Here is a 20,075-nt window from a genome sequence, read left to right as displayed (position 1 = left end):
TTGGTTTTCGTTCGTTTTCTCCCGTTTGTCGTCTTTCTCTCGACGCGAAATGAAGCCGTGGCCGCAGACTGGGAGGCACTGCATCCGTCTCAAGGCAGCAGAGAGACGCTGAGGTACTCGGTCGTTCCCGTGTAGCGTGGAAGCCAAAGGAGGAGTGGAAACCGGAGGCAAAATGAGGTAGTGAACGCCGGGAGTCTCTAGCCAAACAAGAACGCTTCTCTCCCACGAGAAAGTAAAGGACACAAACGCACGCGGGAGTGGCTGCTGTCTCCCTTTCGAATCACGGCATTGCACCCTGTGGAGATTCATGGCGCAAGATGTCCCCCGCGGTAGCCGCCCATATCTTCACTCTTGCTCTCTCTGTCGAGATGTAGACTTCCGTGCCGGCCAACGTTCCTACACAAATATATATATATATATATATATATATATGCGTGTGCAGGTAGACCTGTTATTGTCTCGCTGACCTTGTTAGATCCCCTTTTTCCCCGTTCGTTTCCAGCAAAGCGTAGACGGCTTCGGCGTCGAACGCGTAATAAGTTCTCGTCTTCTATGTAGCACGGCGTGAAAGTGCCACGGTGTTCCATCACCGTTGTCCCTCTGTCGAAAAACGCCTTCCAAACAGAGATGCACGGAGCGTTATTTGGGGCGACAGTCGTGGCGTTGTAGAAAGGCGTAAACAGATCGACCTGCGCGATCAGCTGTCTCCCCGGCAGTTTAGAGGTCTGACCGCAGGAGCCGGGTGGTCGAGACTCGACACAGGAGAGGAAAGCGCCTGTTTCTGACGCCCTGTGAGACGTCACAGAGCTAGCAAGCGATCAACTTCGAAGTGCTGGTCTATTTGCTTGTATAAAAGCTAGGCAAGTGTACAGCGCACGCAGAGAATACCTTCCTGCATAGGTTCGAGCTCTGGCCTGAAGTAACGGCAGCCCCGGGAGCGAGTGGTGTGGTTCGCCGCACCTGCCGCCTTCGCCCCACGCGATTAGGAAGAAGTTTTATTTCCAAGGTTTGCTGGCGCTCAGAAACCTGAATCGTTTTCCTTTCCCGGTGCTCAACGGCGTTCTTGCACGGCTCGAGGGCGTTGCGCATGAAGGCCAGGAAGACTGAGAGACGCGGTGACACGCAGCGGCTGTCGACGAGGACGGCGCGAGTGCCGGAAAGGGACAGCCGAGAACGAGGGGGAAGACGGAAAACGGAAAGAAACAAACGCTCGCTGACACACTGGGGCGCCTGAGGCAAGGAGATTGTCTTCAAGGGAAACGCCTTGGGACAGAAAACCCGTAGGCGACCAAAGACGAAACGGAGACCCCAGGAAGCAGAGGTTTGAGTACCGGAATCGCCACGAGGCAGAACACGTGCGGAAAAAAACAAGCCGCGGGAACAAAACGGAAACTACAACGCCTTCCCCTGTAAAACCTGCAGAGCCAGTGCCTCCAAATCTTCTTCTGGAACGCCGTCATCTGTCGCCTGCGACGCGACTCTGTCCCGTCGCTGGCGTTTGCTCCCACCTCCTCCCGCGACTCCTGTCTCATGCCGATCTGCTTTCCGCCTCTTTTCGCCCCTCGTTTCTTCGCATTCTTCGTCACTTGCGCCAGGCGACGAAGAACGCCTCGCCACGCGCCTCCCACCAGGCTGCTCAGCGTCTTCTTCCTCGCCGCCTTCTCTTTCTTCTGCGCTTTCTTCGTCTTCTTCCCACGGGCTGTTGCGGAGGTCCAACACAGCCTGAGGGGCATTGCCTTGTTCTGCATCGAGGGAAGAACGTGGACAGCATGGCAACGAACTTGAGACGAGAGAGAGACTAGTCCACCCAAACACCAACCTACTACCCGGTAAGAACCCATTTCGCTCTCGTCTCGAGCGCATCACCCTCTCCAACTTTCCCGCACCCGTCTGGTTTCCTCTCTCCTTGGCTTCCTTCCTCGGGGCCTTTGCCCGTCTTCTTTCTTTTTTTTTCTTCTTTCTTCTCCCTCTCTTCTACTTCTTCGTCTGTCTCAGGTTTCTTTCCTTCATTTGCGGGTCTCACCTGCAGCCTGAGCCTGGCGACGCGCGCGCGCCTTCTGCCGCTGTCGCGTGTGTAGTTCATGGATCCTCTGTCGATGTCTTTCCTGGGGCGAGCAGGAAGAACAGAGAGACACGAGGGATGCAGAGGGGGCGGTGCACGACAAAGGAACGCGAGACCGCGGAAAAGGCGCGGAGACACACGGTGCCGAAGAAGACGCAGGGGCGAGGCGGGGACGAGCGGAAGAGAGAACAAGCAGAGAGGAAAAAAGCGAGAACAAAAAGCAGAGAGGAAACAAGCGAGAACAAGAAGACACAAAAAGGGAAACAAAGAGGGAAGAACAAGGATGCGATACGAACACAAATACCCGCAAGCTCGTTCTCGCCCTGCTTCTCTGTTGGTATTCGCCTCTTCTCTCCCTTTCGTTCCCTTCCTGGTTCCTCTCCTCCGACGCCCTGTCCGTCTTCTGCGCTGCGCTGCCATGGCATCTCCTCGGCCTTCCCTTTGTCGCTTTCCCTTTTCCCCCTCTCGCCTCGAGAGCCGACCTTGTCGCCTTGCTGCGCGGCAAGCACCTTCTTCCGCATTCTCTGCAGAAACGCCGCGCGGCCCGAGGCCGACGGCAAATCTCCAGAGCCTTCCTCGCCCTCGTCGTCTCCGCCCCAGTCCCCTTTGTCTCCGCTGTCTCCGCTGTCTCTCTCTTCTTCCTCGTCACCCTCTTCGTCTCCAAAAAACACGTGGCTCTGCTGCAGAGACGCCGCCGCCAGGCCTTTCACTTTGGCCGTTCCGTCTGCTCGGAAACGCAGTTGCTCCCGCCGGTAGCCTGCCGAAAGAGAAAAACAAAAGTCCAAAAATAAGGAAAACCTGACGCAATCGAAAAGCTCTGAACTGCACAGCTGCCAATCCGCCCAAGCCCTCTCTACAGACGCGCGCACAACACAGGGCCCGCAACGCATAGAGAAGCGCGTGCGGGAACAGGACACCGACTACATCAACGTCTCTCGTTACACACGAAAAACTGTGCACATGTGAGCAGAAATGCAGACACAAAAACAGGCCACCATTGGTCTAGATGCGTGCACGATGGATCGAGAGAGACGCGTCGTTTCCGCTGTCGCTTTCTGTGTCCCTCGGTCTCAGTCGCTGTTCACCCGCGACGAACGTGGAAACGTTACCTGGTTTCCTCATGAGTTGCTCATGAAGCAGGCGACCCTTGTCTTTTTCATCGAGATTTGCAGTTTCCGTGTCCTTCAAAACGAGCAGACCGTCGTCGTCAAGATTTCCCGCTGCGTCGTCGTCTTGGCCTCCCTCGCTTGGTTCTTCAAACCGCTCCCGTCTCCTCTCGTTCGCTCTTCCCTTCTTCTCCTTAATCTCCGCTGCACTCTCCACCTCCACCAGAGTCTCCGTCTCCCCGGCCTCTCTCGTCTCTGTGTCGAGACTCTGGGTCTGGCGTCGCGCTTCTTTCTCTGCCTTCTTTTGTCGGATTTTCTCCTGACAGCCATCGGCACAGTCAGCAGAAATTCGAGCATTTTTTTCTGCGCTGCTTCCGCTCCCTTCTGCGCAAGGTCTCAGCTACAACAGCGCGCGCTCCCAGGTACCCAATTTGTGCACGTGACGACTGCCGGTGGACAAGATGTGACGCCGAACAGGCGTCTCAGCGTGCCGACGCGCACGACGATTCCTGGTCCTCCAGAGGAGGCCCGACTCGCGTTAAAGGGAACACACGACGCCGAGAGCGCTGCTCACAGAGCACGTTTTCCACGTGGCCGCCGCGCCTCGCCTGGTTAGCCTTCCGTGAACTCGAAACTTTGTTCAGTTACTCGTTTCAGGGCGGCTGAGAGGCGCCGACACGCTTTGTTGCTTCACGGCCGCAAGCAAGAAAGCGCGACGCACTGACAGGCTCCATGGCGCCCGGCAGAGAACCCCCCGAGAGCTCATCTGCGGAGAGAGAGCCGACGGAGGAGGCGACAGGCTCCAGAGGAAGCAGAGAGGTGAAACACGAGGAGAGCATCGGACACATTCGGATTGAACGCGCAAACTGCACAGGCGACCGAGAGAGACGGACGGTGTGCCGTTCGCACCTTCTCACACCGAAGAAGCTTTGCGCGAAGCCCAACTCACCTTGAGTCTCTCCAGCTTCGAGAGATTCTTCTTTTTCTTCATCTCCGTCACAGCCACTGCCCCGCCGGTGGACACGCTGCTCTCTCCCTCGCCGCACTCAGCCTCTCCGCCCTTCTGCGGCCTCGCCTTTTCGTCCACGAGAAGCGTGACATTGGGAGGCAGCGAGAGACCGTACGCGTTCGCGAGCGCTGTCAAGGCTTTCTTCTCTGTAGGGAGAGAGAAGACGGTCTTATCCGGCATCAACGCGACGCAACGGAGATAGCTCGTCAGGGCCTGCTGCGCAAGGATCTTCAGAGCAGTGCTGCAGCCAGACGCGTGCAAAGGCGGAGACACAGAGAGAGAGAGGCGCGCAAGCGAATCGACAAGGCAGCCTTGGAGGGCGCACGGGCGGTGGCGCCAAACTGCAGACAACGCCGGGGCGAGAGAGAAGCCGCACTGACGGGGTGTATGTACACTGTATATGGACACGGGGGAGAGGGGGATCGGAGCGACAGAACGGGTTCTAAGAAGACGAGAGAAAGGACGACACTAGAGAGAGAGATGAGGAAAGCGTTAGGCCGCGGGACAGAGGGAGGACAAGGACAAACACGGGGGGATGTGCGCGGCTCGGTTGTAAAGTGTGCGAGGACGAACCCCCCAGGAGTTTGTAACTCACTTTTGCGCAAGGATCGACTGCAGCTTATTTTCAACCCGTACCGCCTTCTTCGGATTCATGAAGAGCTGCTTCATCTCGATCTGGGACGCATGTTTGACCGTGAGGGAACGGAGATTTTAAAAAAGGAACACAGAGGCCCGGAGGGCCGGATGAGGGGAGAGTTGCCGCCAGGCGAGCAGCAGCCGTCCCAACTCCAGAAAGCGAAGCATCATCGCACCGCTTGCGTTTAAACGAGAGCGAAGAGACGAGAAAAGCACTCCCAAAGGAATCAAAGAAGGGAAGCAGGCCAACCCGCGCACGGCACGTCACAGGTCGAGGGGCGCGTCACGAAAGGGAAGAGCGATTTCAAATCGCGCGCATGGGAAGCCTGGTTCGTCCCAGGATCTTCGGTCCTCTCACGCCTCTGTTCGACTAACGGTGTGCTTGTGAATGTGCAAAAACCAGAAGACCTGTTGACGGATGTGAGACAATATCTGTCGAGCAAATAGAGCCACTGAGTAAGCAGAAGAGACATACGCACACGTGCACCGCTCGACACCCTCTCGGCGTAGTTGCGTCGCAGGCTACCTCCAGGCCGTCCCCTTCTTCGCTCCTGGAATCTAGACACCTGCCCATCCTGTTCGACGTCGCCGCGTCTGCCTGATCCGAACTCAAGTCGAAAGGCATGTGCGTGCGCATAAATCTACGTATAGGACTCAAATGGGCGTACATACTCAGACACGCACGCATGCATATATATATGCATATATATAATGTGTATATATGTGTGTGCATTTTGGCTTCGTTGTCGGTGGTGTCTGTGGGTTGTGTCCGTACCTTTTTGTCGCGGAGGCGGTCAACGAACTGGACTTCCGAGGGGAGGATCATGAGGAGAGCCTGTCCCTTGCGTTGCATCCTGGCCGTTCGGCCTACGCGGTGGATGTACGTCTCGACGCTGTCTGGGCAGTCGAGCTGTACGACGAAGTCGACTCCGCGAGCGGCGTCGTCGGGTCGGCCTCGCGCGCTGCCCGTTCTCTGGCCCGCCGCGCGTCGCTCTGCATGCGTCCGCTCGTCTTCCTCGCGCGCGCGTCTCTTTCCAGAGAAGCCCGTAGGTCCCAGCTTGCTCGCCGTGAACAGAGACAGCTGCGTGAAATCGATTCCTCGGGAGGCCAGATCCGTGCTGATGAGGCAGCACTCGCCTGAACGCTCCACGAAGGACTGAAAAACCTCCAAGCGCTTCTGTTGCTTTTGCCGGCCGTGCAGATACATCAGCGTCACACCTACAAACACGCATCCACACAGTCAGGCGCGGCGCCCACACTCGGGAAGAGGAGCGAGGAGAGAGACGCCGAGAGTGCGGGGACGCGCCCAGGTCTCCGCTTTTTTCCTGAGTATATTGTGAATCGCCGAAGCCTCGTGAAGGACAACGCGCGAACTTGCGACAAGTCGACCCACACGCGAGCGGACGCCGCAGGGGCTCAACACGCAAAAACGCGGGTGAGCGAGACACACCGGGCACATCTTTGGAACGCATATGGAGGAATTCGTAACCCTAAACTGGAGACACCCGACGACTTCACGTAGTCCACACGAACGGTGGACGACGAGCGACAGGACTGCTTACACCCACGGCCTTTCGGCCTGCGCGAACTTCAGTCAGATACACCTATATATATATATATATATATATATATATACATACATGTCCACATCTAGGCTGTCACTGCGTGTCTCGATGTGGACCGAGATGGAGAGTCTCCCGGTCTCCGGACGGCTTCTCTGTTTCGACGCGAGTCCGCATGCACCACAGGAGCCCCCAACGAACAGCGCCGCTTGAGGTCTGGTCCCGGTTTTCGAGACCTCCCCCCGTAGTTGGTGAGGAGACACCAGACCGCCTTTTCGTTTCCCAGAGCCTCCTCCCCACAGCAGAGGGCGAGCAGTGGGACAGCCTCCCTCGCCGGCCAACCGAAGTGCGACAGCCGGGGGGAGACGCATCCTTCACTAGATCTCTTTCGGTGAAAACAAGAGGCGTACCTGGCTTTAGGATCCGGAGCGCCTCGTACAGAAAGCGCGTTTGTTTGCAGCTGGATACGAAGACGAGGATCTTCTTCGAAGAGTGAGTCCGCAGGAACGAAAAGAGTGCGCTGAGTTTGTGCTGCGCAGGCACCACCACGTAGCTCTGGCGTAGCGACACCGGAGTCGCGCTCACACCGGGATCCACCGAGATGCGCTCCGCATCCGTCTGCGGGAAGAACGAAACGCGCACGCAGAAGTTCAGCAGGGGCGAGGCCGCCCGGAGAGACAGACGGAGGGACAGCGCGGCGAGCCGCCAACGCCCGCGAAGAGACACCCTGTGACGCCGCAGGCACCAAGAGAGGCGAGAGGCGAGAGGTGAGAGGCGAGAGGCGAGGCATAGGAACAGAACAAGGGGAGGCGAGCTGATAGGAAGCGACGCGGCTGTGCATCGCGCTCAGCAGACCCCAATGCAGAGACTGCAAAAGGGGGGATCTGTGCGTTGGAGCAGGGACAGCAGCGGGCGCGGAAGGAGGCGAAAGCGCGGCACAGAGCGCGCAGAGAAGACGTGGAAAAACGAAGACCGTTTTCGGCAAAACACAAAACGTAGAAACGCGTTTAGGGGACTCGGACTGTCTGGTGTCGGTGAACGAGTAAACCGGTCTCCCTTTAGAGGCCGCGGGGTGTGGGCGTTTCAGCAGATAGCGCGATATTTGACTTTAAAAAGTGACCCGGCAAAACGCACCGAAGCTGCGAGAGCCGCGAGGCGTTTGACGGCGCTTTTGAGAGTGGCGGAGAAGAGCAGAGACTGGCGAGAAGTCGGGAGCTGACTGATGATCATCCGGGAGGTTTCGAAGAATCCCATGTCCACTAGGCGATCTGCTTCGTCAATCACTGCAAGGAAGCGGGGAACACAGGACAGCACGCGAACGCAAGCAATTGCAAGAAGGCTCGGGGGGAAAGAGCGTTCTGCAACCCGGAGGTGACCGGTGAAAAAAGGAGAGAGATCGACAACGCGGAAGGAAGACACCAGGCGGAAAGAAGGAGAAAGAGACAAAGAGAATGCATGGGGATGTGAGAGAGAGCGGGAAGAAAAAGGGAGAGAGAAAGCGGGAAAAAAGGGGAGAGAGAAAGAGAGACGGAAGAGAGAGAAAGGAAGGTACAAATGGAGGCCAGATAGAGAACACCAGATACCAGAGGGGGAATTATGGGATGCAGGATGGAGGCGTAAAACCGTGGCGCGCAGATGCCGCTGGTCGCGTCTTTTCGGATGTTCAAAGTTGCAGCCTCACCTAAAATCTTTAGGCCGCTCGCCTCCCACAACTGCGACTCCTCCATGTGCTGAAGAACGCGGCCTGGAGTGCCGACGACAATGTTCAGAGCGTTCACACGCTGCGCCTCCGCCTGGACGCTCTTTCCACCGATTAAACATCCGGCTGAGAATTCGTGGTGTCTGCCAAAAGAGATGCAGAGACGCCGGGAGGACAGGCTCGGTGACAAGGGCTCCTTCGCCGTCTGTCAACGCAGTTTGGGGCCAAGGGACAGCCACACAGCTTCGAGGGAGACAGCGGCACACACCACACCCTTCGTCGATCCCCGCGTGCGGGGACTCCCTGTCGTTCTCTTTTTCTATCCGGCGAGAGTTCTCTTCCTGCTTCCGTCTATCGCTTCCTTTCTCTCCCTTCTTTCTTTCCCTTCTCTCCTTTCTCCATTCGCTTCCTCCTTTTCGTCACTTTTCCCTTGAACTCCACTACGCACCGGCCAACGAGTTTGATGACGTCGAATATCTGCACGGCCAGCTCGCGCGTAGGCGCAAGAATGAGGGCGGCCAAGCCGTCGATGCTGCTAACGCAGTTTCTGTACAGACACTCCAGAACCTAGAGAGACAGAAAGGGGCGAGAGAGGCGCCGAAACGCGGGAAATCAGACAAGCAGACCGACCTGCCAAACGCCTGTGCGTCGCAAAACCGCTGAAACAACGCGAAACGGAAACTCGATGAGCGTCTTTCCCTGACACCGCCCGTTCGTCGCCAGCGCCGCGACTAGCCGCTAGGACGTTCGAGATCCTCACGCATGCGTGATTTTACTTGCACGAAAATATAATATACGGACGCATGCACGTCTTTTCTGAGCGCGCATTATATCTCGTGTATCCATACATAGACATGTGATGCGCATAGATCCGCAGATGAATGCCTTTGTGCACGCGTAGCGATGGGTGCATGACACATACACACAAGAGAGAACGATCCACCAGGCAAAGTAAATGTCACGATATATACATATATATGAGGCATATACAGCTGTCCACCTGCATCGATCTCCCTACGATATATATACATATATAGATAGATGGATGAAGAGGTACAGATAGATGGAGAGATGGACGTGGTATGGATCGATGCGTTGCGCGGCGTGTCGACCGCGATCGATATTGATGTAAATGCCGTTTAGGTTGTTTTCCTATAGATGCGAGACAAGAGGCGCCTACAGGGATCACGAAGCACAGCGTTTTTCCGCTTCCCGTCTTAGCTTCTCCGAGGATGTCGGCGCCCCGGAGGGCGTGGGGAATTGCTCGAGCCTGGATGGAGCTGAGAAGGTGGAAACCTCCGTCTTTGAGGCCTCGGCGAGTGTACTGACTGAGCGGCAAGTCGGAGAAGAAAAAGCGCGATAAGGTAGGCGTCCCAGCGGGGTTCTCTGCAGCGGCCGCGGCGTCTGGTGCCTCGGCGCTCCCCGGCTGTTTCTCCTCCGGGTGAGCGTCCGAAGCGCTTCCCGATCCAGACGAAAGGCACGCGTGAAGGAGTGTGGGTTGCCACGAGAGACCAGGGAGAGGCATTTCGACGCAGATGCGGTCTTCTAACTCGCGGATTTCCTGTTGCTCCTTCTGTCGAAGTTTCCCCGAACAAGGCGCCTTTTGGAATTCCTTCCGCTTCTTGCCTCCACGCGAGGCAGCGCCGCCCCCGCGACGCGGCTTCTCTTTCGCCATGCTGGCGACTTGTCTCCTCTGACTTCTTTCACGACGCGGGCGTCTCTGTCTCTTCCTCTGTATCTTCTCCCACGGCGCAAAACCCCAGCGAAAGAGACGGATCTCGCGTGTCCGGCGCTTCGTCCGCTTCGAGCCGACGCGTTGCACTCAACCAGGCGACAGGAAACGCGCGAAGAGAAGGAGTTGCACGGAAACAAAGAAGAAGAAGGTAGGGAGAAGGGACTGGAGAAACGGGACAGAAGGAGAAACAGGGACACACTGAATGTTTGGTTGCGGCAGGGACTACGTACAGCCGAGAGGAGCGCGAAAGAAGCCGTGGCCCCAGTGAAGCAGCGGAGAATATGCGTCCCGAGAGAAAAGGAAGAGGAGGAGAAAACGAGAAAAAAACAGAGAGGAAATGAAAGGCAGCGAGCCTGGAAGAAAGTCTCGCTGGTGTGGCAGTGGCCGAGCTCCCAGAGAACACGGGGGAGAGAAGAAAGACGGCCAGGAAAAAGGAATTAGAGGAAGGAAAAGAGGAACCGCAGGCGAGACAGAAGAACAGAGTCGTCGATTTGCGGTGGAGAAGGCGAACCAAAATACCCTTTTTTAAGGATTTTTCCTCCGTGTTAGTCAACGCCCCACGACGCCACAGCGCATGCTTCGCCGCGAAACTCTTGAGCAAAGGAGAACATGTAAATTTTCTCTGCATGCGCTCGACCCCGGCACAAGACGCTGGCCATTTCTTTTTTTCGAGCCCGAAGACTCGCTTCGATGCCGGCTCAGAAAAGCGTTCCGCCTTTGCAAAACAAACAGCCAACTCCTGCACAGGCGAGTTCTCGGGAGTCTAGACAGCCTCGCTGTCCAGGTTCGAGGTGTCCTCGAGTTCTGGCCGCGAACCCGCCGACGGGAAGAACAACCCGGGCATCGCGGCGAAGACGATTTGTTCGAAAGAGATATCCGCATAGGAAGAGACCGAAGTTTCCTGCCGTCTCTAATTTTGCCTCTACTACCCTCTCTGTCGTCTGTCAATCTCTCTGTCTCCTCTCAGTCTCTCCGTTCCTCTTCTCCTCTCGACCGTGTCTCCTGGGGTTCCTTAATCTCTCTGTACGGCTTCTTAATCTCTCTCTACGGTTTCTTAATCTCTCTCTACGGTTTCTTGATCTCCCTCTACGGTTTCCTAATCTCTCTCTACGGTTTCTTGATCTCTCTCTACGGTTTCTTGATCTCTCTGTACGGCTTCTTAATCTCTGTTTACGGCTTCTTAATCTCTGTCTACGGCTTGTTAATCTCTCTCTACGGTTTCCTAATCTGTCTCTACGGTTCCCTAATCTCTCTCTACGGCTTGTTAATCTATCTCTACGGCTTGTTAATCTCTCTCTACGGTTTCTTGATCTCTCTCTACGGTTTCCTAATCTCTCTCTACGGTTTCTTGATCTCTCTCTACGGTTTCTTGATCTCTCTGTACGGCTTCTTAATCTCTGTTTACGGCTTCTTAATCTCTCTCTACGGCTTGTTAATCTCTCTCTACGGTTTCCTAATCTCTCTCTACGGTTTCCTAATCTCTCTCTACGGTTTCCTAATCTCTCTCTACGGTTGCTTAATCTCTCTGTCGTCTCTTGACCTCTTTCTTCGCCTGCTGGGCGGGTCAGAAGTCGCTTTCGCGCTGGGGCCAGTTGCGATTCGTGCGCTTTGAGGCGTGTGTCTGTGGAACGAGGTGGAAGAGAGGTGGTGATCCGCGCTCGCTGCGAGAAAATACTTTTCCAGACTTTTCTGCGACAATCAGGCGCGGGAGAGATCTGTGTGCAGACAGGTGAAACAGAAGCAATCGGAAAACACGGACAGGAGGAAAACGTCTACACCTGGTTTATGTCGTTTTTGCGTCTGTCGTCTGCCGGCTGAAGCCCACCACGAAAAAAGAGGACATTTCTCTTCACACACAAATCGGGCAAAATGTCTGAAGCACTGCTCCTCTCTCCTCACAGGTCCTACCATCTTCCACGCGCGAACCGACGCGCACGCGAACGCGCGCGTAACGGCCCCCGTAACGCGGTACCTGTCTCTCTCAGTGTCTCTGATCTACTTTTCCGCGTCGTGTGTCTCTTTTCCCGTGCCTCGCGTTCTTTCCCACCTCTTTTTCACGCCCAGATTCTGCCGTCCCGTCTCCTTTCCTCCTTTCTTGTCTCTCCGCTCCCTTCCACTTCACACCCTTCTCCGCGCGCCTCTCCGCGCGCCTCTTCGCCTGTCCAGTCCTCTCTCTCGCCCGACAACACTCGTGAACACGTCTGCACACGAAAACGACAGTTTTTAGCGTAAGATAATTCTTTCTGCGTTCGCATTTTCAAAGCGGAAAGCCAAGCGCACGAACCAAAGCGCAAAACCGCTCTCTGGCCACCGACAAAGGCATGCACAATCTCAATCGCTCGCCCCAGACACAAGTGCGTCCCGGCAGGCGCCTCGCTGCCGGCGCTTGTCCCGCGCGGAGCATCGCGTCAGGCTAAACAACGTCTCGTCTCTTGTCTTGGCCGATTTCGAGAAGCGCTTTGTCCCACCCGAACGACAGGGCCAGGACGTCAAACGGAAACACAAAAAAGAAAAGAAATTAACAAGAAAGCACAAGCAAGAGAGTGCACGAAAAAAAAAGAAAGAGGCAGGTCATATGTCTCTGCCTTTCCCGCCGAGGAAAAACTCAACCAAAAGGAGAGAAACCGTGAATTCTCTCTGGACGCGTCTTTCTCTTGTAGAGAGCGCCTCCCCTCTGCCTTGTACTCTCTTTTTTTGTCTCATCTCTGCGTCGCTGACCCTCTGCTCTCCTCGTTACACGCCTTTTTTTATCTACTCCTTCTCTGTCCCTCTCTGTCCCGTCAACTTCTTCTCTCCGATCCTCGCTTGCTTCGTCCTCTCTGCGTCTCTCCCTCTTTTGCCTTTCCCCCTGTGACTCCGCCTTCTTTGGCAACCCGCGTCGCACGCAGGGTTCCCAGCTGCTGGTCGGCCTCGCGTTTCCAGTTCTCCTCTACCCACTTTCTTCTCCTTTGGCCTTTTTCTTCCGCCTCGCGAGTGCCTTCACCTCGTTCGCTTCTTCCTCCCGATTCCGATCTTCGCTCGCTCGCCGCTCTTCTTTCTTCTCGCGCTCTTCGGTCTTGTCCACAGACAGGCAATTCTGGTACACGCACTCCTGGACGCCCTGGGCGAGGTAGCGGACCCGCTGGTGTATAGATACCTGAACGTGCTGGAGAGGTGCGTAGACACCCGAGACGAACCCCGCGCGCATGGTGGACCTGCATGCAGCCAGAACCGAAGCGGATAGCGTCGGAGGCTGCTGCGCCAGGGGGGACGGAGACAGCGCGGCGGAAGTCGAGAGACCGCCGCTGGGGGTCAGCTCCACGAGGGACGGAGAACGAAACCGAAGAAAGCCGTTCGGAGAAGGAGAAGGCGGGCTGTCGCCGGAGCGCCAAAGGGTGCGGCGCTGCAGAAACGAGACAGCGAGAGCTACGCAAGAAATGTGGAAAACCGGAAAAGGCGAAAGTGGAAAACGGGAATAAGGACAGAGACGGGGACGGCACGCAGAGCCCAATCTCGAGGTGCCAGCAGAGACGAAAACCGGCGAAGAAGCACGAGAGGGAAAGAAACACCAAACGCGAGCTCGCGCGCGAGTTACATATACACGCCGTTTCTTTTTCCCTCTCACAGATCCCGAAACTGACAAAGAATTAACAGGAGAGGTGAAACGCGAGAGACACCTTTCGCAGTTCCTTCCTTCTCTCCCTGTCCTTCGTCGTGTCCCTCTTGCCTTCCCCCGCCTTTCCCCTTCAGTAGCTTGTTGCCTTTTCCTTTGCTTCTTTCCACTGAAATGTCTCGCCTGGCGGTGTACGACTCGATCTCTAAATTCCCCCACTCTCTGCGTTGACGATCTCCGCTTGTTCTGATCCTCCTTTCCTTCTCTGGTTGCGCTCTCGGCGGTCATTCTCAAATAACGCGCTGCTGCTTCGCCGCGCGTCTCTCGCTTCTTCTCCGTTCTTCTCTGACTTGCCTGCTCAGGCTGTCCGCGATGTCGGAGATGAAGAATTGCACGGACATCGCGGACAGAGCGGAGTGCCAGCAAGAGCGGCAAAAGGTCCATCAGCGCCGTGTCTGTTTCGTTTCCACACCATCCCTCTATGGGAACGTAGTTGTCTGAAAAAAGACATGCGAACGGCGACAGTCCGCGCGACACCAGAACCTGGCGCACCTAAGTTTGTGTGAAACTCACCTAACCTCTGAGTCCATCGACAAGCTGCCAGAGAAAACATACTAGACACGATCCGTATGCCTGTATGTATGGCAATCTGTAGGTGTCTCCTGATGTATCTAGCTATACTTTGGTATCTATAGGCACATCTGCCCAGCCTGTGTGCCTACATGTTTATCTATATGTCTATCGAGATCTATCAATATATATATATATATACATACATACATACATACATACATACATACATACATACATACATACATACATACATACATACATACATATATCCGTATAGATGTATGTGTAACTATGTTGAGGTGCGTATGAGCGCTGGCATCGGCGTGTATGGCGTTGGATATGTTTGCTTTGTTTTGACAAACTAAGAGGCAAGCGGAGCAGCATCGCAGCATTAGTGACATCTATGTGCAAGACAGCCTTCTCCATTCTTACATATATATAGTCTGTATACTATAAATTGTATTGTATTTATACATACAGGATTTACGGATATATATATATATATATATGTAATGAAAATGCAGAAGTGAGGGAGGTTTGGCATGAGTCTGTACAGAGAAGGCTGACTGTTTACCTGGGAAATAGAGAGCGGCGACAGGGGAGTCGTCGATGAGGACTGTTTTTGATAGGTCGCTACAGACTTTCTGGAGATCTTTGGCGTAGAGGTTTGGCCCTACCAAGCGGCAGTCTTCTCGCGTCAGACAGCGGTCGACATACGCATGCAGATCCAAGCTGTCTGCACAGACACCCCCGAAGCCAAGAAGGACGGCGGTTTCTGCCTCTGTGTGCCTTTGCAAATCCGCAACCGTCATCACCGCGGGGCGACGAGATGCAGGAAGACGCGGGCCGACAAAAATGCCAAAGAAGACGGGAAGAGAGGCCCCGTGGGGCCGCCGCCGCTTGCCAGAGACGGGGACAAAAAGGCAAGAAAAAGACGCAAAGTGCCGAGGAGATTCTGCAACAGATCCCGTGCGAGAGAGCCGGTCACTTCCGAGCGGCAGAAAAAAGGAAACTTGAAAAGGGGCGAGAAAGGACAGGTCGTCACGCATATGGAACGCTGCGCTCCGTTTTTCGGGTGTATGTACACTTACCGAGGAGAGCGTTAGCGTACTCGTGTCGCCCCGCCGTGAAGATGACGATTTGGAAGAGAGGAAACAACTGCGAAGAAGACGGAACAGAGAACGAGACATCCGATGGACAACAAAGAGAAACAAACTCGAAACAGACAAAAACGAAACGAGAGTCGCATATACACAACACTCCACCGAGATATATGTGTGTCCGTCTAGCTCCGTCTCCCTATCTCCCTTTATCTCTCTCCCCATCTACTATATGCAGGCACAGACGGGCGTGTTGAGAAACATCAGCTCCGCTAATCCCCCTCCGTGCATAGATAGACATAAGATTAGAATACATACTTCTGGATGTCCGAAAAACAGATAGATAGAAAGAGGTAGATAGCTAGATCGATAGATGGATGCATATGTTATATATCATCGGTGTGCAGGTGTCTCTGTGCATTTGGAGAGAGAGGCAGGGACAAAGTTTGAGGCAGCGTCGGCGAACGAAGCCTGTCAGAAGCAGCAAAGCGGGGCGCGTAGGGACCAAAGCGCCAGGGGCCGACCGCCGTGGCACAGGGCGAGGTGCGCAGCTCGGAGGCGGAGACGCGTGAGGAGAAATCGAGAAAAAAGAAAACGCACTTCGGCGAGGAAGACTTCCGCAAAGGGTCGTTTCGCCACGTAGAACGTCGAGAGCTTCCCCTGTATCGACACGTCGACGGCCAGTTGCTCCGGACAGAGCTGAGCAGCGAGCAAAGAAAAGAGAAAAAGTGGCGAAAGCTACACGAAGTGGGGGAGAGCGCCAGCCGGGGAAACACAAGGAAACGAGAAAAGAGAGAAACAGAGAGAGAAAAAGCAGAAAGAGCAGAGGACAAAGAGAAGAGAGACGAGACCGAAGAACGTTAGAGAGGATCAAAGCGAAATGGGGGGGCGTCCCGAGCGCCACGTCGGTTTTAAAGGGTCGGCCATCCGTTTGTTAACCCTGCCGTGTCGCCGTCAGCCGCGCGTCGGCGCATCCTTTTGCACGGAGGAGATTGATATCCTCGCAGAGCCTTCCCTCTTTCTCTCGCGAGAGGAATCGCAAAAGCGAAGAAAAACAGAAAGTGCGTCGGGTGGACGAGCGCATTGCGGCCGAAGGACACGGCGACACGGCACGACACAGAGCCGACCGTAGCCCCGAAGGCCCTCTCTCTCGCACGCGGGAAAGATCCTGACTGACCCGAGAGAGAGACGCCTGTTCCCTGGCACCCGCCAAACACGCGTCAGAGCCTTCTCTCCCTTCTCTGTGTTTGCGAACGAAAGCTGCCGAGGCCGAGGCGCCTTTTTCTTCTCGCATGCGACTCGTGTCTATGCATACCCTGGTTTTTGTTGCCAAGACGAGCGTTTCGTCAAGGTCAATGACGAGCGTCATCGGAAGCTGTCCCCTGCGCGCGTCACTTCGACCGAGTCGCGCGCCGTGGCGCAAGTCTCGTCCGAGGCCGAGGCTGCGTGTGAACGCGCCACACCGTTCCAGGAGCGAGGCAGGCGAGGCCGCGTGCGTGCGCGGGCGGAGAGAAGACGCCGAGCCGGAGAGATGTGCGCGGATGTAGTGGCGAGGTCGAGGGTGGAGAAGCGACGCGACCGTCGCCGCGAGGCGGCGGTGAACGGAGAAGTGAAGAAGCAAACCGACGCCGAGGAGGCAAAACAGCAGCTGAGCGACTTGTGCTCCAGGGCCCTCACTGGCCACGAGCCCGACGAGGCACGGGACGGGCATCGCGCGAGAAGACGAAGAGAGAACAGGCCGACGGAAAGGAGAGAAGAGTTTCGGGAGAAGAGATGGATCCACGCACGGTGGAGACGCAGTGCTGGTCCGTGGCAGGTGTCTGTTGAGAGGGAGACAGAGAAGCGGAGAGGGGAGACGAAAAGGATGTGTAGAAAAAGAGAGCTGGAGAAAAGGAGAAGGAAAGGCAGGGAGATGGCGAGGAGGCAACGATGCAAAGAACGGAGGGAGAGCATGCGGAGCACGCGTGCCTACAGCATCCTCACTGCTGTCGCCTGCCTTTCGGTGGCTGGCAAAAAGGCAATAGCAATTGCCCTGGGAAGCGCGTCATAATTTCTCTCTTGGCGCACACTCTTCTGTCTCGACACGCGACGGCGCCGGACGCATCGCAGCTGTACAGACACCCGAGAGGCCCACAGAGAGAAAGACCGGTCCGGTCATGCCTTTCTCTCTCGAGCCGGCGCAGCTCGAGAGGCGTGGACGAGGCTACGAGACGGTCCACCTTCTTCTCGAGCGAAGCGACCGAAGGACAAGCGGAGAGAGAACTCCGAACGCGGCAAAAAGGCCAGCCAGAAATCTGGGGAAAGCCCCGCCGCCTCACCATCCGTCTAGCGGACGAAGGGACGAATCAGCTGTGTGCGGCGCGAGAGTGAAACGCCAAGAAAAGAAAAAGCGTTAGGAGAATGCGAGGAAGAAGAGCACGGGGACGAGCGGGATTTGCTCTCCGCCGCGTAGGCTGGTTGCGACATCTCGGAGAGAGGTGGAGGGCAAGACCGCTCACTCCCTCTCGCGTTCTCCTTTCTGAAAAGTTTCGTCCATTTCGATGGAGATCGCACAGGAAGGACGGTCGGTGTTTCTTCGGCACGATCTGAGGTCTTTTTCGGCGGTTCGGGAGAAACGCGTCAAAAAAGAAGAAGGAGCGCTCACACAGAAATCGTCGCGCGAGGCGAAAGCAAAGAGGGAAGCCGACTTGCTGCTAAAAAAGTTAGATAAAAAAACGAAAACGACAGCGACGGACCTGACACGTTTTGCATGCAACGGGTGGCCGCTAGCGCGAAACAAAGAGCAGTCGAGAGAGTCACGGGGAAACTCAAAAAGAACCTGCATGCTTCTACACACAAATATGTAAATACGTCCACGGACACACGGAATACAAGAATGTGCGCAGAACAGGCTCTGGAGAGAGTATCCATGCATTTGCGATCCTCGCTTTCCTGTCGATTTCGCCGTTTTGTCTTGCCGGCTTTTTCTCTGGGCATGTTCACTCAGTGCATCTCTCTCGGTGCACACGCGAGGAGTGCTCTTCTGACCGCCCGCGAGGAAAGTCGAACGAAAAGCGTCTTCCTCGACTCCTCAAATTTTTGTTTGGAACCCGCCCCGCGTAGAAAAGGTTTCTGGCAACCAGTGAAAATTCAGTTTCCCTGCCTTGTCGAAAGCGCACATCGACGCATTACCGATAAAAGCCTCGATCGGCCTCCCTTTGCGCGTAAAGATAGAGAGACGTGTTTAAGGACGTGGATTTCTGTGGTGTGTATGCATGTGGGTATAGTGTAGATGTGTGCAGGTATATCTGCCCGTTTGTCTTTTCGGTGGCCTCGGAGAGAGAAGGAATCTGAAGAGCGTGTTGCCCCAGGCGTTTTTTCTGGAAGGTGAAAGGATCGCTGCGTCCCACAATCCACACGAGAAAGGGAGAGGGATAAAGAAAGACTCTGGCTTTTTGGGATTGCCGGTCGTCTTTTCTCTCCACGCACTATCCTCTCCTTTCGTCTTCTTCTCCTTTCTCTCTCCCTCTTTGTCTTCATTTGTGTCCTGCCTCTTTCCTCGTCTCTGTCTTTCTCTCCTTTTTTCTGCCTTGTCTTCCTCTTCTTTTTTCTGCCTTGTCTTTCTTTTGTCTCCAGTTCGTTCGTCTCTGTGTCTGTGTTTCTGGAGGGCGAGGCACCGGTTTCTGCATGCACAGTCTCGATGGAAGCTGAAGGCGGCGAGCGGGAGGGGGGGAAACAGACGCTTCTCTCCGACGACGAAGGTTGTGAGAAAGAACGGGAAACGCCTGGCTCTGATGCCGCATGCGGGTGTGCTTGCAGCGCAGAGACGCAGGCCTTGCGGGTCCACAACGAGCGACTGAGTGCGCTGAATTCCGTCTTGCTGGCCAACATGTCGAGTCTGTACAAAACAGCTAAAGAGGAACTGAAGCGCAGAGATGTGATGCTCGAAGAGAAAGACAACGCCATTGCGCAGCTGCAACGCGACATCCAGAGCCTCAAGGATCAGCTGCCGACCCTCCACGTCCCACACAGGAGGGCGGCCTAAACAGAGAAGAACCAGAAAGGGAGAAAGAGAGGAAGAGAGAGACGTGGGGGAAGAAAGCAGGAGATGTACCGACGAAGAGCCGACTGGAGACAAGTAGGAAGAAGGCAAAGCCGGCTTGTTTTTAGAAAGGGCGAAAAAGTCGGAAAGGAGAGTCCGAGAAAACTCAGAAGCCCGTCTGTGAGAGTGAAGGCCGCACTCTCAGAAAAAAGAGGGATTGGACGAAGGCAGAGGAGACAGGGAACACGCGTGTCTCTCGCCTGTCACATGAAATGAAAAGTGGGCACGACCTGGCAATATCCCGACGGAGAGTCTTCCTCTCCTCTAATTTTATCGATCAATGTGTTTTCGCCTTCACACACGTTGTCGTAAGTATGCACATGTATGCAGACAAAATGATCACAGTTTCGTTCTAATGCACACGTTTTTACTTTTTTTTATACTTGCATTCCTGTATAGCTATTCAATACCTCCATATACAAATGTGGATATAGAATGGAAGTGGAGTGTTTTGCTTCGCTGAGAATGCATGCATCGACAGCATTCTCTTCAGGTCGAGAGAAACCGCTCTCTGTTTTCCGGCTGTTTCCTCTTGAGGTTTGTGTGTGTGCGTGGTTTCGCCTAACAGGTAATCCGAGAGTGCGTGTAGAGAGTCTGAATTTTCCGACTCTGTAGACTTGTCGACTTCAATCTCGTGCAAGCGCCTTCTTTGGAGGATCGCTGCTAAAGAGCTGTCCAACATGCGTCCTTGTGAAAACAAAGTGAAACGGAGGCTCGGCATCTCTCTACGCTGACTGATCAAGCTTTCAAAAGCAGCAACAGAAACAGGCCAACATATATATATGTATATATATATATATAAGTATGTGAGTCTGTGTACGTGGTATATATGTGAATATGTGATTGCAACTGTTTTTGAAAGAGAATGAAGAGACAACAAGCAAATGGAGCAGAGAATGAAAAATATCTGAATACATGTA

The 20,075-nt window shown here is 55.0% G+C and overlaps 3 protein-coding genes across 3 annotated transcripts; 1 reads left to right on the top strand and 2 right to left on the bottom strand.

Moving 5' to 3' along the window:
* Positions 1-1,392: 1,392 nt before the first annotated feature.
* NCLIV_018600 (putative DEAD/DEAH box helicase) lies at positions 1,393-9,749 on the bottom strand (the record flags this gene model as incomplete). The annotated part of the gene is made up of 12 exons (XM_003882053.1): positions 1,393-1,742; positions 2,024-2,105; positions 2,545-2,819; positions 3,172-3,487; positions 4,118-4,418; positions 4,773-4,852; positions 5,589-6,031; positions 6,786-6,993; positions 7,510-7,658; positions 8,057-8,217; positions 8,523-8,641; positions 9,255-9,749. 12 exons carry the CDS (start codon positions 9,747-9,749, stop codon positions 1,393-1,395), a joined length of 2,979 nt encoding a protein of 992 aa, XP_003882102.1.
* A 2,989-nt stretch (positions 9,750-12,738) lies between these two features.
* Positions 12,739-16,785, bottom strand: NCLIV_018590 (hypothetical protein; the record flags this gene model as incomplete). The annotated part of the gene is made up of 6 exons (XM_003882052.1): positions 12,739-13,214; positions 13,752-13,898; positions 14,549-14,710; positions 15,066-15,132; positions 15,675-15,773; positions 16,390-16,785. The coding sequence occupies 6 exons, from the start codon at positions 16,783-16,785 to the stop codon at positions 12,739-12,741; spliced, it is 1,347 nt and encodes a 448-aa protein (XP_003882101.1).
* A 1,968-nt stretch (positions 16,786-18,753) lies between these two features.
* Positions 18,754-19,098, top strand: NCLIV_018580 (conserved hypothetical protein; the record flags this gene model as incomplete). Its single annotated transcript, XM_003882051.1, has 1 exon — positions 18,754-19,098. One exon carries the CDS (start codon positions 18,754-18,756, stop codon positions 19,096-19,098), a length of 345 nt encoding a protein of 114 aa, XP_003882100.1.
* Between the last annotated feature and the right edge of the window lie 977 nt (positions 19,099-20,075).

The sequence above is a fragment of the Neospora caninum genome, chromosome VI (genome assembly GCF_000208865.1).
Source record: "Neospora caninum Liverpool complete genome, chromosome VI".
Lineage (NCBI taxonomy): Eukaryota > Apicomplexa > Conoidasida > Eucoccidiorida > Sarcocystidae > Neospora > Neospora caninum.
The sequence above is the reverse complement of the archived record's forward strand: the minus strand, read 5'-3'. Positions and strand labels throughout refer to the sequence as shown.